Source organism: Ovis aries, chromosome 2 (assembly GCF_016772045.2).
Source record: "Ovis aries strain OAR_USU_Benz2616 breed Rambouillet chromosome 2, ARS-UI_Ramb_v3.0, whole genome shotgun sequence".
NCBI lineage: Eukaryota > Metazoa > Chordata > Mammalia > Artiodactyla > Bovidae > Ovis > Ovis aries.
Window position 1 is genome coordinate 46,972,856 of NC_056055.1, and position 14,916 is coordinate 46,987,771.

General features: G+C 41.2%; 1 protein-coding gene across 2 annotated transcripts in view; it reads right to left on the minus strand.

The window, feature by feature from the left end:
• LOC101123612 (contactin-associated protein-like 3) overlaps positions 1-14,916 on the minus strand; it is a 236,926-nt gene that overhangs the window by 174,139 nt on the left and 47,871 nt on the right. For both annotated transcript variants that reach the window (XM_042243184.2, XM_027964384.3), the window contains exon 3: positions 3,144-3,337. In XM_042243184.2, the coding sequence (XP_042099118.1) occupies positions 3,144-3,337 (194 nt within the window). The remainder of the gene's footprint in view (positions 1-3,143; positions 3,338-14,916) is intronic.

Below are 14,916 nucleotides of genomic sequence, written 5' to 3' on the forward strand. Positions count from 1 at the left end.
TTCAGCAAAATTCCCTGTGCTATACAGTTAAACCTGCTTATGCTTAAATAACACCTTAGATCACCTGACCTGCCTCTTGAGAAATCGGTAAGTAGGTCAGGAAGCAACAGTTAGAACTAGACATGGAACAGCAGACTGGTTCCAAATAGGAAAAAGGTGTACGTCAAGGCTGTATATTGTCACCCTGATTATTTAACCTATATGCAGAGTACATCATGAGAAACGCTGGGCTGGATGAAGCACAAGCTGGAATCAAGATTGCTGGGAGAAATATCAATAACTTCAGATATGCAGATGATACCACCCTTAGGGCAGAAAGTGAAGAAGAACTAAAGGGCATCTTGATGAAGTGAAAGTGGAGAGTGAAAAAGTTGGCTCAAAGTTCAACATTCAAAAAACTAAGATTATGGCATCCATCCCATCACTTCATGGCAAATAGATGGGGAAACAGTGACAGACTTCATTTTGGGGGGCTCTAAAATCACTACAAATGGTGACTGCAGCCATGAAAATAAAAGATGCTTACTCCTTGGAAAAGTTATGACCAACCTAGACTGCATATTAAAAAGCAGAGACATTACTTTGCCAACAAAGGTCCATCTAGTCAAGGCTATGGTTTTTCCAGTAGTCATGTATAGATGTGAGAGTTGGACTAGAAAGAAAGCAGACTGCTGAAGAATTGATGCTTCTGAACTGTGGTGTTGGAGAAGACTCTTGAGAGTCCCTTGGACTGCAAGGAGATCCAACCAGTCCATCCTAAAGGAGATGAGTCCTGGGTGTTCATTGGAAAGACTGATGTTGAAGCTGAAACTCCAATATTTTGGCCACCTGATGAGAAGAGCTGACTCACTTGAAAAGACCCTGATGCTGGGAAAGATTGAAGGTGTGAGGATAAGGGGACAACAGAGGATGTGATGGTTGTATACCATCACCAACTCAATGGACATGAGTTTGAGTAAACTCCAGAAGTTGGTGATGGACAGGGAGACCTGGCGCACTGCAGTCAATGGGGCTGCATAGAGTTGGACACAACTGAGTGACTGAACTGAACTGACTCTGGTTTGGACTTGGTGCTCTTAGAATTAGCACAACACCAAAATCACTGCAGATGGTGATTGCAGCCATGAAATTAAAAGATGCTTACTCTTTGGAAGCAAAGTTATGACCGACCTAGATAGCACATTCAAAAGCAGAGACATTACTTTGCCGACTAAGGTCCATCTAGTCAAGGCTATGGTTTTTCCAGTGGTCATGTATGGATGTGAGAGTTGGACTGTGAAGAAGGCTGAGTGCCAAAGAATTGATGCTTTTGACTGTGGTGTTGGAGAAGACTCTTGAGAGTCCCTTGGATTGCAAAGAGATCCAACCAGTCCATTCTGAAGGAGATCAGCCTTGGGATTTCTTTGGAAGGAATGATGCTAAAGCTGAAACTCCAATACTTTGGCCACCTCATGCGAAGAGTAGACGCATGGGAAAAGACTCCAATGCTGGGAGGGATTGGGGACAGGAGGAGAAGGGGACGACAGAGGATGAGATGGCTGGATGGCATCACTGACTCGATGGACAAGAGTTTGGGTGAACTCTGGGAGTTGGTGATGGACAGGGAGGCCTGGCGTGCTGCAGTTCATGGGGTTGCAAAGAGTCGGACACGACTGAGTGACTGAAGTAAACTGAACTGAATAACTGCTTCCAATTATATACATGGCAACTGCTTGTTTGGAAACTTTGTCAGGCAGCCCTAAAAACACTCACAATTTCCTTCCCATTTTATTCTTTTAATTAGTGTTAGATAATTAACTAGTTCTTGATTCAATTTACATCAACATTTACTGACAAACTTAATAATAAGTGCTCCAGAGACAAAAAAAATTAAGTAGACCACAATCTATTAGGTCTTAACATAACATTAGTGTCTAAGGAAACTCAAACGAGGGCAATTTGTTACCCAACACATATTATCATTTTGTTGCCTATTAGCCTTATTGATAATAGGTTTTTAGCTGACATTTTTCCTCTTACCATGACAATTCAGAAGAAAAAAATAAAGTTACACAACATCCTTAGACTAAGTTAAATGGAAGACACACTGTATATTTTTTAATCGTGGTAAAATATATATAATATAACGTTTAGTCCTTAGACATTTTGAAATGCACAACTCTAGACATTAACATTCACACTGCTGTGCAACCATGACCACCACCCATTTCGAGAACTTTTCATCTTCTCAAACTGAAACCCTGTCCCCATTGAACACTAACAGTTCATTCCTTGCTCCCCCGAATTCCTAAATTACATTTTTAATAAAAAGGAAAAAAGTAATTTTGTCTCCATTAGACAAATCTTCAGGCCACACACCCCCACCCCGCCCATTGGTTGCCCCACCACCCAGTTGCAAACCCTGGGCGGATCTTTACAACACTCTTCTTTGGAAGCTTTTCACTTGAAGCAAACTGTGATTTAAAGATATGAAACCCTAACTATGTAGTCGATTACATATATTTTAAAATTCCAAAAGCTAAGCAAACAAAACTTAATTCTTCTAAAAGGAGCATGAGCATGTGATCAAAATAGAAACTATGTCACTGATGTAAATTAAAGTAGTTATGATTCAAAGAATCCTAACCATATATTGTCCATAAATTACAAGGAGCCACATGGTGCTCAGGGTCCTGTTGGAGAAGGAATTCAACACATGCCTCAAGAAGTCCTCCACAGAAAGACTCTCCATTACATCAATTTTTAAATGTTCTGAGTCTTTTAGAAATTTCGATTTATCAGAGGACACAGAAAAACATAAATATGCTTTAATTAAAAAAATGCTCAGGCAATACAAACTACTATGCCTGATATTAAAAAAAATAAAGTGAGCTGCATGTGATTTATTTAAACCTTAGACTACACACTGTTTAAAGAAATAATGGGAAGACATTTCCCTTACATTGTTTTACTTTTTACTTATTTCGTAAATTATACATAGACAGTATATTCGAAAATGTCACCTGTGCCTTACATTCAGTGGGAATATTTTTGAGTAATTTAGGAGGCTCTGTTTCTGTAGTTGACCTGATAGATGGGCAGCAAAATGTTGTACCTGGCATAGTTCATACTCTGACAGACTGCTTTTCAATAGATGCACATACCCAGATGCTTTCCTCTCGTCGATATTGCTTCCAGTTCCTCCCGCCATCACTGAACATCAGGAGGTAGCTGGTCACCCAGTCGGAGCTCCCATATCCTCCCTGGGTTGCCACAGCTGTGACCTCCATTCTCTCTCCAAGGTCAATCTGCAGCCACTGGTATTTATTTGACACAAGAGGAGACCAGCCACCAGCTCCTTTTTGTGGGGAATAGAAAAAAGAAAAATGATACAGATGGAGAAATTTTTATTAACCTGGAAGAATAGTATCATAAATGAAATTTATAAAAATCATAGTTTCACATTCTTCCTTATATAATATATGTTATAACATAATATAATTATAAGATAATATAATGTCTCATAATTACACACACTTATACAAACAAAAAATAAAAACACAAGTTAAGTGTAAATGAATGAAGCTTATATTAACTGGATAGTCCGTAACCCCTGACTCTTTGTGGTTTGGGGGTCCCACTAAGTGAAAGTGCTTAATATAACAGGTGGACAACAGGCCATCACATCAGTGCTTGGAACTAGTGTCTTTATTGGCTTTAATGCATGACTTGCCCTCTGTTGGCCATAAGGAAAATACCCAGACCATGGCAGAACTAGAAAATCTTAATTTTGGATTCTTAACATGAGGAACTACAGTGCTGAGTACTGGGATAACAAAGATGGTTATGGTATAGCCCTGCACTCAAGGTGCTCACAGACTCATAATGGAGAGAATAACTTGAGAACAATTCAGAGAATAACTTGAAAGGCAACATGGGAGTGGTGAAGATGAAACTAATTTCTGTGCAGGGGAGCGAGGGTTCTGAACAGGCAGGAGGTAGGATGAATGAGAATCCAGAGGAGGCTAACGATAAGGAGTTTCTTGCATATTGATAAAAATAGGTGCAGAGTAGAAATTACTGGGCTTTGTTTTTGCCAGTGCCTGTAAGAAACCAATGAATTACAGATTTCTGAGAATGTATTATTGGTTTATTTTGTTCTTCCATTTATTAGAAAGATGAGTTTTGAATTTGGGTTTAGATATCATATTATAATATGTTTTGTTCATTTAAATTATTATGCAATATAAAATTGGGAAATAGATCTGAAATGAAATCTAGAACTGATATTTTGCTAATTATCCATGTCTAGAAAACAATGCCATGTAAACAACCCCTAACATGAAAAAAGTAGCTTTAAAAATTTTTTCCCATTATTCTTACACCTAATTTGAGACTCTCATAATAAAGCCTGATACTGTAGGCAACATTTATTATCTTCTTATTAAGGGCAGTTATTAACATCCACACCCTGTTTACTAAAACTGTTATGACTCAGTGCACATCAGGAGATGTGTGACATGGTTACAGGACAGCTCAGAGGGAAATGGAAGTGGGGTACTTATATCAGTGCGTGGAGCCGTCACCAGCAAGTCACCAGCAAGTGGGCACATCTATCGCTTCACTATGTCCTCTGTAAATTGCACTGCATGTATAACCCTTAGTTAAGTCTGAAGCTTACATTCTTTCTGTGACTTCCTCATTTCCTGTAGTAAATCTTTGTTCCAATATTATAAATTGTCTTCTCACTGTGTCCCAAGCACAATATCTTTTCCTTTGATCCAGAATTTTAAATATGCCACATTTTTGGTTGTTCTGTAATACATTTTTTAACTTTCTATGTTGAAATAATTTCAGATTTACCAAAGAGTTGCAAAGATGGGTAGGGAATTCCTGTCTCCTAATGTTAATTTCTGACATCACCATGGCACTTTACTCAAACCTAAGCTATTAACACTGGTACAAGGTTAAGGAAATGATCAACTTTATTTTGATGTCTCCGGTTTTTCTACTAACTCACTCTTCTGTTCCAGGATCCTGTGTTGCATTTAGTCACTGTGTCTCCTTAGAGTTCTACAACCTGTGAAACTTTCTCAATCTTTCTTTGTCTTTAATTACAGGACTGATTGTCACCCAACACCTTCCTGCTACTTCTATTCATTTGTGCAAAGGTCCCAACTAGTATCTGATGAATGAGAAGTCCCTCTGAGTTCTAGCTGAGGGCTAACTAATAGTCCCAAGTAACATTACTTGGCAATTACCTGTAATTTTGTAACCAAAATAAGTCAAATATTAGGTGTTGGCATTTAGCTGTCACTTTAACTTAGAGATTCTATTTACAAAATTTTTTATGAATCCTTTTGAACCTCTGAGAAACTATTAAATGTCCTGTATTCTGACTTATATTAGTATCAGAGGATGTACTGATGATACACTTCTTAAAAAACTTCACAATCTTTCTGTGTCATCTTTAATCTCTTTTGAAGTCAGGAAGTAACATTAACATGTTATGAGTACCACATGTACAGAAGCACAAAAGACCAAAAAGTATCAGCATGTTTCCAGCATGTTGCCTTGGGACCAGCCTCTCTCACAGATACATCTATATCTCTGTCAACCAGTCTTCAACATCTGCAGGTAATCGACCTTGAACAGTTCATATCCCTTACCTGTGGTGAGGAGGTGCTACTGGTATGCAAATTAAGCTATTTGATTAAGTAGGTACACTGCTAAAGTAATGAAACTGCAGAATCCCCCGTGCCATGGGGCAATTCATTTCAGTTAGATAATACAGCCATGGGGTAATCCCCAGATACCTGCTGGGTGATGATGTGAGTTACTGTGCTCTTGCTCACTCACATAGTCCACAGAGGTGACTGCCTCTTTTTCTAATGACTGAAAAAAGTGAGAAATACACAAATATAACCTGAACACTGTTAGGGAGCACCAAGCAATCTAACTGACCAGTAGAGCTGAACCACTGTTCTGCAATAAACGAGATAAACGAGAGAAAATGAAGTAGCCAAAACTTCTCACAAGCATAGGATGTGCTAAGAACCCTCCCAGATGCTCCAAGTGTTACTTGACACACACCCTGCTAGTAAGACAGGTGATACAGTCTCTGCTTTGCAAAGAAGAAACAACCATTTTAGGTTCTGATGAGGGTGTTTTATTAAAGCTTAGCTCCCTTTTCATTCTCTACCCCTTCGAAAAACACATCTCTGTGATTTGTCAGTTGTTCAGCACTGTTTGTTTATTGATAGCCAGACTGTATTTAATATTGCTATACTGGCAGACATGGACTTCCCAGGTGGTTCAGTGGTGAAGAATCCACCTGCCAATGCAGGAGGCTCGGGTTCAATCCCTGGGTCTGGAAGATCCTCTGGAGAAGGAAACAGCAACCCACTCCAGCATTCTTGCCTGGGAAATCCCATGGGCAGAGAAGCCTGGCAGGCTATAGTCCATGGGGTCCCAGAGAGTTGAACAAGATTCAGGGACTAAAATAGCAAACAACTGGCAGATATATTGGAAGGTTTGTCTCCACTTATTCCTGTGTGACTTCTTCCCCCACCTTTGGTCGGCTCAGACACAGGCAGTGACTTGTGTCTTTGGAGGAGAGGAAAGGTCGAACAGGAAACTCTCAGCTGGGGCCTTAATTATCCTGGTCACCGATCACAAAGACAACGACCCCTGCTCCTGGTGACCATGGGGCATGAACTGTCATAAAGATTGTCAGCTTTGTGCTGAGAGGGAAATTACCCAGAGCTGAAAAGAAAAATAATTTCATGCCTTCCTCAACTTTCAACAAGATTCAGAGCAGAGAGATACCCAAAGGACCAATGTCAAATGGGTTAATTTGAAGTGAAGAGACCCACCCATCTCCAGGGCATCTATATGTCAAGTAAGTAAATGGCTAAATTGAAACTGTCACCAAGGAAAGTTTCCCTTTAAGATCTCCATTACATTGTCTCAAATGGATCTTATCAAGCTCTGTGCGTTTTTTTTTTCCTCATTTAAATGCATCGTAATTCACAGAAGAGGCTTCCCTGGTGACTCAGATGGACCCGGGATTGATCTCTGGGTCATGAAGATTCCCTGGAGAAGGGAATGACTACCCACTTCAGTGTTCTTGCCTGGAGAATTCCATGGACACAGGAGCCTGGTGGGCTATGGTTTTTCCAGTAGTCACGTATGGATGTGAGAACTGGACCATAAGGAAGGCTGAGTGCCGAAGAATTGATGCCTCTGAACTGTGGTGCTGGAGAAGACCCTTGAGAGTCCCTTGGCGTGCAAGGAGATCAAACCAGTCAATCCTAAAGGAAATCAACCCTGAATAGTCATTGGAAGGACTGATGCTGAAGCTGAAGCTCCAATACTTTGGACAGCTGATGTGAAAAGCCAACTCACTGGAGAAGGCCCTAATGCTGGGAAAGACTGAAGGCAAAAGGATAAGGTGAAAGTAGAGTATGAGATGGTTGGATAGCATTACTGACTCAATGGACACGAATCTGAGAAAACTCTGGGTGATAGAGAAGGCAAGAAAGCCTGGCGTACTGCAGTCCACGGGATCATAAAGAGTCAGACACAATTTAACAACTGAACAACAGCAGCAAATTCACAGGAGACATATTACTGATTCCAGGTGGGGCTGGGTGAGTAGGGAGAGGATGAGAGCAGCAGGAATGACAGATGTTCCAGGAAAGAGGGGCTGATGGGTGGGCAGGCTCTGGGGATGCTCTCTGACCTGCCTGCTCAGAGATCTCTGGGCTTTAAATACTGATGCTTTTGTCACAACCCCACCTACAGTGCTGAGGAAAATTTAAGCATATGCTCCAGCTCTGATTTCTTAAGAAGCAGTTTCAGCTGTCTACATATACCATTCCTGACTATCAAGATGCAGAGAAAACACAGAAACTTGGCCTCTGGGACCTGTCTAGGTAACCTCTGATCCCCTTTCTGCTGCACTCCCAGAAATCTGCTAGCAGCCTGAGCAGGAGAGAACAGACCGTTTTCCAAAAAGTGCATCCATAAAGGGGGGAGGGGCGGAGGGGACTCACACAGCAGCCCAGCAAAACACTTTCCCTACTAAATGCAAACATACTCTGTAATGGCTTTGTAAGAAGATAATTCAAAATAAAATTAAAAAGTGTATACTGATTAATTTAAACGCCAGTAGTATTAAGGGGGGAAAAAACACTGTGACTGTTCACCTGTGACTCCCTGAAGCTCTGTCTGAAACATCCCAAGGGACAACTTTCAATGCCTGTGGCATTTAACAGTCACTGCTGCAGCTCTTTCTGCATAAAATAAAGAAATATCCATTGCTACTGTGTGTTTTGTTTTGCTTCTCATATACACTAATGTTAGGTAGGGAGTTAGGCATTAGCAACAAGGGATGGCCTAGCCTAAAGGGATGCAAGCTGATCTCTAAATCTCACCCCAGACATGCCGAGGAAAGCTCACAGATATGCTACAAAAATAACCACAGAGACTTTTCCAACTGCTGCACCAGCACTCAAGGCACATAATGGATACAAACTAACCACAGGGGCTTCTCCAACTCCAGCACACAGTGCCCTTGATGCACAGATGTGTCCTCAAGTGACCTCAGGCAGCCAGGGGCCCATTCAGTTCAGGTCAGTTCAGTTCAGTCGCTCAGTCGTGTCCAACTCTTTGTGACCCTGTGAATCGCAGCACTCCAGGCCTCCCTGTCCATCACCAAATCCCAGAGTTCACTCAGACTCGCGTCCATCGAGTCCGTGATGCCATCCAGCCATCCTCTGTCGCCCCCTTCTCCTCCTACCCCCAATCCATCCCAGCATCAGAGTCTTTTCCAGTGAGTCAACTCTTCGCATGAGGTAGCCAAAGTACTGGAGTTTCAGCTTTAGCATCAGTCCTTCCAAAGAAATCCCAGGGCTGATCTCCTTCAGAATGGACTGGTTGGATCTCCTTGCAGTCCAAGGGACTCTCAAGAGTCTTCTCCAACACCACAGTGCAAAAGCATCAATTCTTTGGCGCTCAGCTTTCTTCACAGTCCAACTCTCACATCCATACATGACCACTGGAAAAACCATAGCCTTGACTAGACGGACCTTAGTCGGCAAAGTAATGTCTCTGCTTTTGAATATACTATCTAGGTTGGTCATAACTTTCTTCCAAGGAGTAAGTGTCTTTTAATTTCATGGCTGCAGTCACCATCTGCAGTGATTTTGGGGCCCCAAAAAATAAAGTCTGACACTGTTTCAACTGTTTCCCCATCTATTTCCCATGAAGTGATGGGACCGGATGCCATGATCTTCGTTTTCTGAATGTTGAGCTTTAAGCCAACTTTTTCACTCTCCTCTTTTACTTTCATCAAGAGGCTTTTAGTTCCTCTTCACTTTCTGCCATAAGGGTGGTGGTTCATAAATATTCTATACATATATCCATTTGATTATAACAGACTAACTTATGGGAAAGTCATGTGCAATAAAGCCTACTGTTATGTAACTTGCAACTGTCAGCCAGCCTTGAGCATACATCTATTTGCATTCCTTTTCCTGATTGGTGGCTGGTACAAGCCCTACCTCGCACAAGGCAGAACCAAGAGGAGAAGATGGGAAGTATTAAAAAGGGAAAGTCGAGAGTGATCGTGGCCACTCCTTCAGGGTCAGGTACTCCCTCCTCTCAGGAGTGTACTATTCATTGTCTAATAAAAGATCTGTCTGCTTGAGCTGTAACTGAGCTGTAAACCAGTCTGTTGTTTCAAATTCTTGCCACAACAAGACAGGAGCCTGAGACATCCTGCCTGCATGAGCTGTAATTAGTCCATCCTTCCAAATCTTTGTAAACCAACCTGACACTCCTAACCAAGTGTTAGAAAACATACAGTAGAGAGACAATCAGAGTTGAGGTGATTTTTAGCTCTTCAGTTATTTGTTTGAATTTCTGTACTGACAAGACTATAAGATGATTTTGCTAATTTCTCATCTTAGAAATAAAATGAGCAAGCAATAAATGCTGGAGAGGGTGTGGAGAAAAGGGAACCCTCCTACACTGTTGGTGGGAATGCAAACTAGTACAGCCACTATGGAGAACAGTGTGGAGATTCCTTAAAAAATTGCAAATACAACTACCTTATGACCCAGCAATCCCACTTCTGGGCATACACACCGAGGAAACCAGAATTGAAAGAGACACATGTACCCCAATGTTCATCGCAGCACTGTTTATAATAGCCAGGACATGGAAACAACCTAGATGTCCATCAGCAGATGAATGGATAAGAAAGCTTTGGTACATATACACAATGGAGTATTACTCAGCCGTTAAAAAGAATTCATTTGAATCAGTTCTGATGAGATGGATGAAACTGGAGCCGATTATACAGAGTGAAGTAAGCCAGAAAGAAAAACACCAATACAGTATACTAACACATATATATGGAATTTAGGAAGATGGCAATGACGACCCTGTATGCAAGACAGGGAAAGAGACACAGATGTGTATAACGGACTTTTGGACTCAGAGGGAGAGGGAGAGGGTGGGATGATTTGGGAGAATGACATTCTAACATGTATACTATCATGTGAATTGAATCGCCAGTCTATGTCTGACGCAGGATGCAGCATGCTTGGGGCTGGTGCATGGGGATGACCTAGAAAGATGTTATGGGGAGGGAGGTGGGAGGGGGGTTCATGTTTGGGAATGCATGTAAGAATTAAAGATTTTAAAATTTAAAAAATAAAAAACTAAAAAAAATAAAAAATAAAAATAAAATGAGAATTTCCCAGCAAGCTTCTAAGCCATGCAAGCATGTAGTACTTCACTATGACTGAATGACATGTATGACCAAGCTTATTTGTTCATCTCCTGTGAAATCTTCACATTTACCAAAGGTGCAGCTCTGAGATCTGATCTAATTCTATAAAAGCATCATTGTGCATCTTTCAGAGGGCCCCTGAGTTACTCAGAGTAATGGATCATTCGTGGGGTCATTCAGAATAGGCATCATTTCCCTCTGATGTGTAGAGAACAGCAGGGAATCCAGGATGTCCAGAAGGCCAGGAGGCCAGGCACTCTACTCCAAGGCCCCCACCACTTCCCACGGACTCACCATTACACTGAAGTCAATGGCTCCTTTTTCAATTAAATACAGTATAGGATCATGTCAGGGAAATAACCATGAGAACTAAATTATCCATCCATACTTGACTGCTCACTCAGCCAGAAGTCTCTGGGAAAAGTTCCATTGATGGTAAAAGTTACATTTTCTTTAGTTATGTTATTTAGCTGAATTCATTACACTTTGTAAGCACACTGTGAAAGCCTTGGATAAAAAGAGTATGTACCGACAACTTGTTATATAAAATAGAGTAGTAAAGTGAGACTGCAAAAAGGATGAGACCTAAGCATCACAAAATGCAAATACAACTGATATAGGAGCATTTGGGGGAGGCGGAGTTGGCATTCATCCCCAATCTGTCAAGGTGAAGCCCCTCCACTGGATTTCCTTGAAGGAAGCACAACAACAAGGGAGGAATCCATTGCAAAAATCACACTGTAGAGAGAACAAGGAACCCCTGAAATAACATCTTCCAGTCAGCAACTGATCCAGAAGCTCCTCATTATGTTCAGAGCAAAGGCAGGAGCAACTGACAAAAGGTCCCACTAAGATATTCCATCAGCCTTAGTCACTGGCTATGGTCTTTCTGGACCAGTTTCTATGTCACCAGTTAAACTAGCAATTCAGGGTTACTCTGTGCTTTAACATGGGACTCTTGTATCTTGAGCGATACCAGATGCCTCATGAACGGTTGCTAATTGAACCTCACCCCTTTGGCAGGATTGAAGACCATCTCAATTGGGATCTTTCCTCATGACTCCAAAAAAGAAAAAAGGAATATCCCCACAAGAAGCAATGGAATTACATTGTATAAGTAAAGCAGTATGAGGTGGTGGGACAAAACATATCTTCATAGGAATGCCAATATTGAAAGTGGAGTAAACAGTGACATCATAGTGTATTCAGGATGGCGATGGTTTACTCGCTAAGCCATGTCTGACTGTTGCGACTCCGTGAACTGTAGCCCACCAGGCTCCTCTGTCCATGGGATTTCGCAGGCAAGAATACTGGAGTGGGTGGCCATTCCCTCCTCCAGGGGATCTTCCTGATCCAGGAATTGAACCTGGGTCTCCTGCATTGCAGGCAGATTCTTTACTGACTAAGCCACTAGCCCTCATTCATCTCAAGGATACATACTGTTAAGTAAATAACTTTCATGAACATTTCTGTATATTACACACAACATAAAAGTGAATTGCTTTGGGGGAAAAAAGAAGCTGAATTTGCTAGACAACTATTTTAGAATTTGGATAGTGCTTAGAAGAGCTTCTACATACCTTTGGGGAAGTTGCCAAGTATGTCATAGATAGTATTTACTCTTGGAAAAATACTATGGCAAAATTGTTGCCACCTTGAGATACTTACTGTGCAGATTATAAACACAGACATAATTCTGCAAAGATAATCCATTGTGTTTTTCACTCCTCTCTCCAGCAAATCCTGTTAGCCAGTGATCACTATCCCCTTATGCCCTAGAGAAGCCAACGAGGACAAAGACCAACTCAGAAAATAGGCAACAGTACATGCGGTGTCTCCCTCTTTGTCAGAAAGAAGAGATGGAAGCCCAGAGGACTGTGGGAAAGAGGGGAAATGGAGGAAGGTTAAAAGGTGATGGGAGAAGTGATTCAAACACCTTGTTCAGGAATGAAGTTCCAGGGGGATAAAGAAAGTGAGAGGCATAAACAAGCAGAAGAGAGGCTTTCTTGGGGCCCATTTGGAATTTGGGGCGATCACCTTGTAGGGACTGTGCAGTCATTACTAACAGTTTCCAACAATTTCTGGTTTTCTCCCTTCCAGGCACAAGGAGGATTGCACTTCCATGCCCCCTGGTGGTTGAGAGGGGCTATGTGACCACCTCTGGCCAACAAGCTGAGTGGACGTGATAGGTCACTTCTGGATAGGACAAAACCGTTCAAAGGATTCCCTGCCCCACTCCATCCCCCACATAGTGACCCAGAATTCCCCACAGGCCACCAAAATGGGGCATAGAAGTTAAATGAGAGTCTGACTGAATCTGAACAGGTTAACTTAACAAAGACAAATTAAATCTGTAATGAAGGTAACTCAGGCTGGAAACCAAATGAGACTCAAGGTCAGGCTTCAGGGAGGCAAGGAGTGACACCAGACAGATTCCTGAAGGGACAGCGACTTATTCCCTGGGAACATGATCTTACCAAGAGGTCTATCTGCCACAAGCTTCAGGAATGGGTGCCCAGTAATCCCCAGTGTTAAGAGCAGACAAACGTCCCTCAGCAGATAACAAGGAGCTGAGACCCCAACATGGGGCACCCCTCCCACTGTTCAGCTTCATGAGGGCAGAAGCCCATCTGCAAACCCAAACACTGTCTTGGAAAGAAGTAGGAGCAAAGAAATCTGAGCATCCCTGGAAGATGTTCTTCTGTTCAAAAGAGGCTATGAATCCAAAAAAGACTGAAGATTATTATTATTTTGGGAGTAGTTCTATAATTTGGGCTACATAATAGACAGAAACGACAACACTGTCTCCCTGGAGGTTGTTGACAACACTGAAAACATGCTTGGTTTGTTCTGGTTTGTGTCATCTAGTGCCTTAGGCTCTATGGGGGTACACTGAAGACTCTAGATCTTGAAAAGGACCATGGAAAAATCAGAAAAGATGAGTTCTGTGCAATTCCATATGACAACTCTATGGCCCAGTCTGCACAAACTCTGGGATTTGATGGTTTCTCCTCCCACATGCTACTAACATGCATTTTATGATTTTATTTATTTATTTGGCCTTGCTCCATGGCATGTGAGATCTTGGTTCCCTGACCAGGGACTGAACCTAAGTCCCCTGTATTGGAAGCGTGAGTCAACAACTGGATCCCAAGGAAGTCCCTACAGTCATGCACTTTAGAGGAGCTGTGATTTAATGAAGTTACATGGTTGTCAGGACAGTGCTGCCCAGGCCTTAGTATGTGGGTGTACTTTACAGATGCTGTTACACTGGCTTATTCATTGCACTCAACAACCACAGTGCATGTGCAGGATCACTTGTTTAAAAAATTATAATAACAACAGCAAAAAATGGTGGCTTCAAGAAAAATGTGCATTGGGCTTAATTGGTCTAAAAACTTTTATAAGCACAGACAAACAGAATGCAAACTCTGACATCCAGAGGCAACAATTTCCCAGTATATTCATATATCTATAAAAATTTGATTCATAAGCTCTTTTATGGCAATTTGAATTGCTCAGACTAGTATTTTGGAATACTGACCAGTTCCACCAGGCTTCTAGCCTGCGAATAAAAGATAGGAATATTTGAGAACTATGATTCTATGAAAAAATATGAGGGGAAAGTTAATTATTATAAGATTTGCATCAGAAATTTTTGATGTAATATTCTGATTTATATCAGGAATTGCCATACTTTTAGACATTTTAAATTATTATTCACTCTTTCCTTTTTTTAACTTTGTTATAACAAAGAGTGAGTTTTATATCATATCTTATTTGGGATACTGCAGAATCCAAATAATCAGATATTGCAGGTTATAAGAAAATGTTCAGTGTCTAATGCCCAGGTCTAAGCATTTTCTCCTAATGTAATCATACATCTTTATTTTCTGCTAAAACCTATTGCATTAACTTGTACTAGTAAATGTACTTCCTAACTTGAAAAACATGTATCTTAAAACTGAGAATAGTTCTAAAATGCTTAGTCATTCACTGTGTAGGAACTTTAGAAAAAATCTTTCTTGGCTCCACCAAAATATATGTCTATTTTGAGGAAATGGGATCAATGTCTCAGTATGAGAAAGGTGAAGAATTACAAAGAGAAAAGAAAACATCCAGTCATTTCAGCTTGT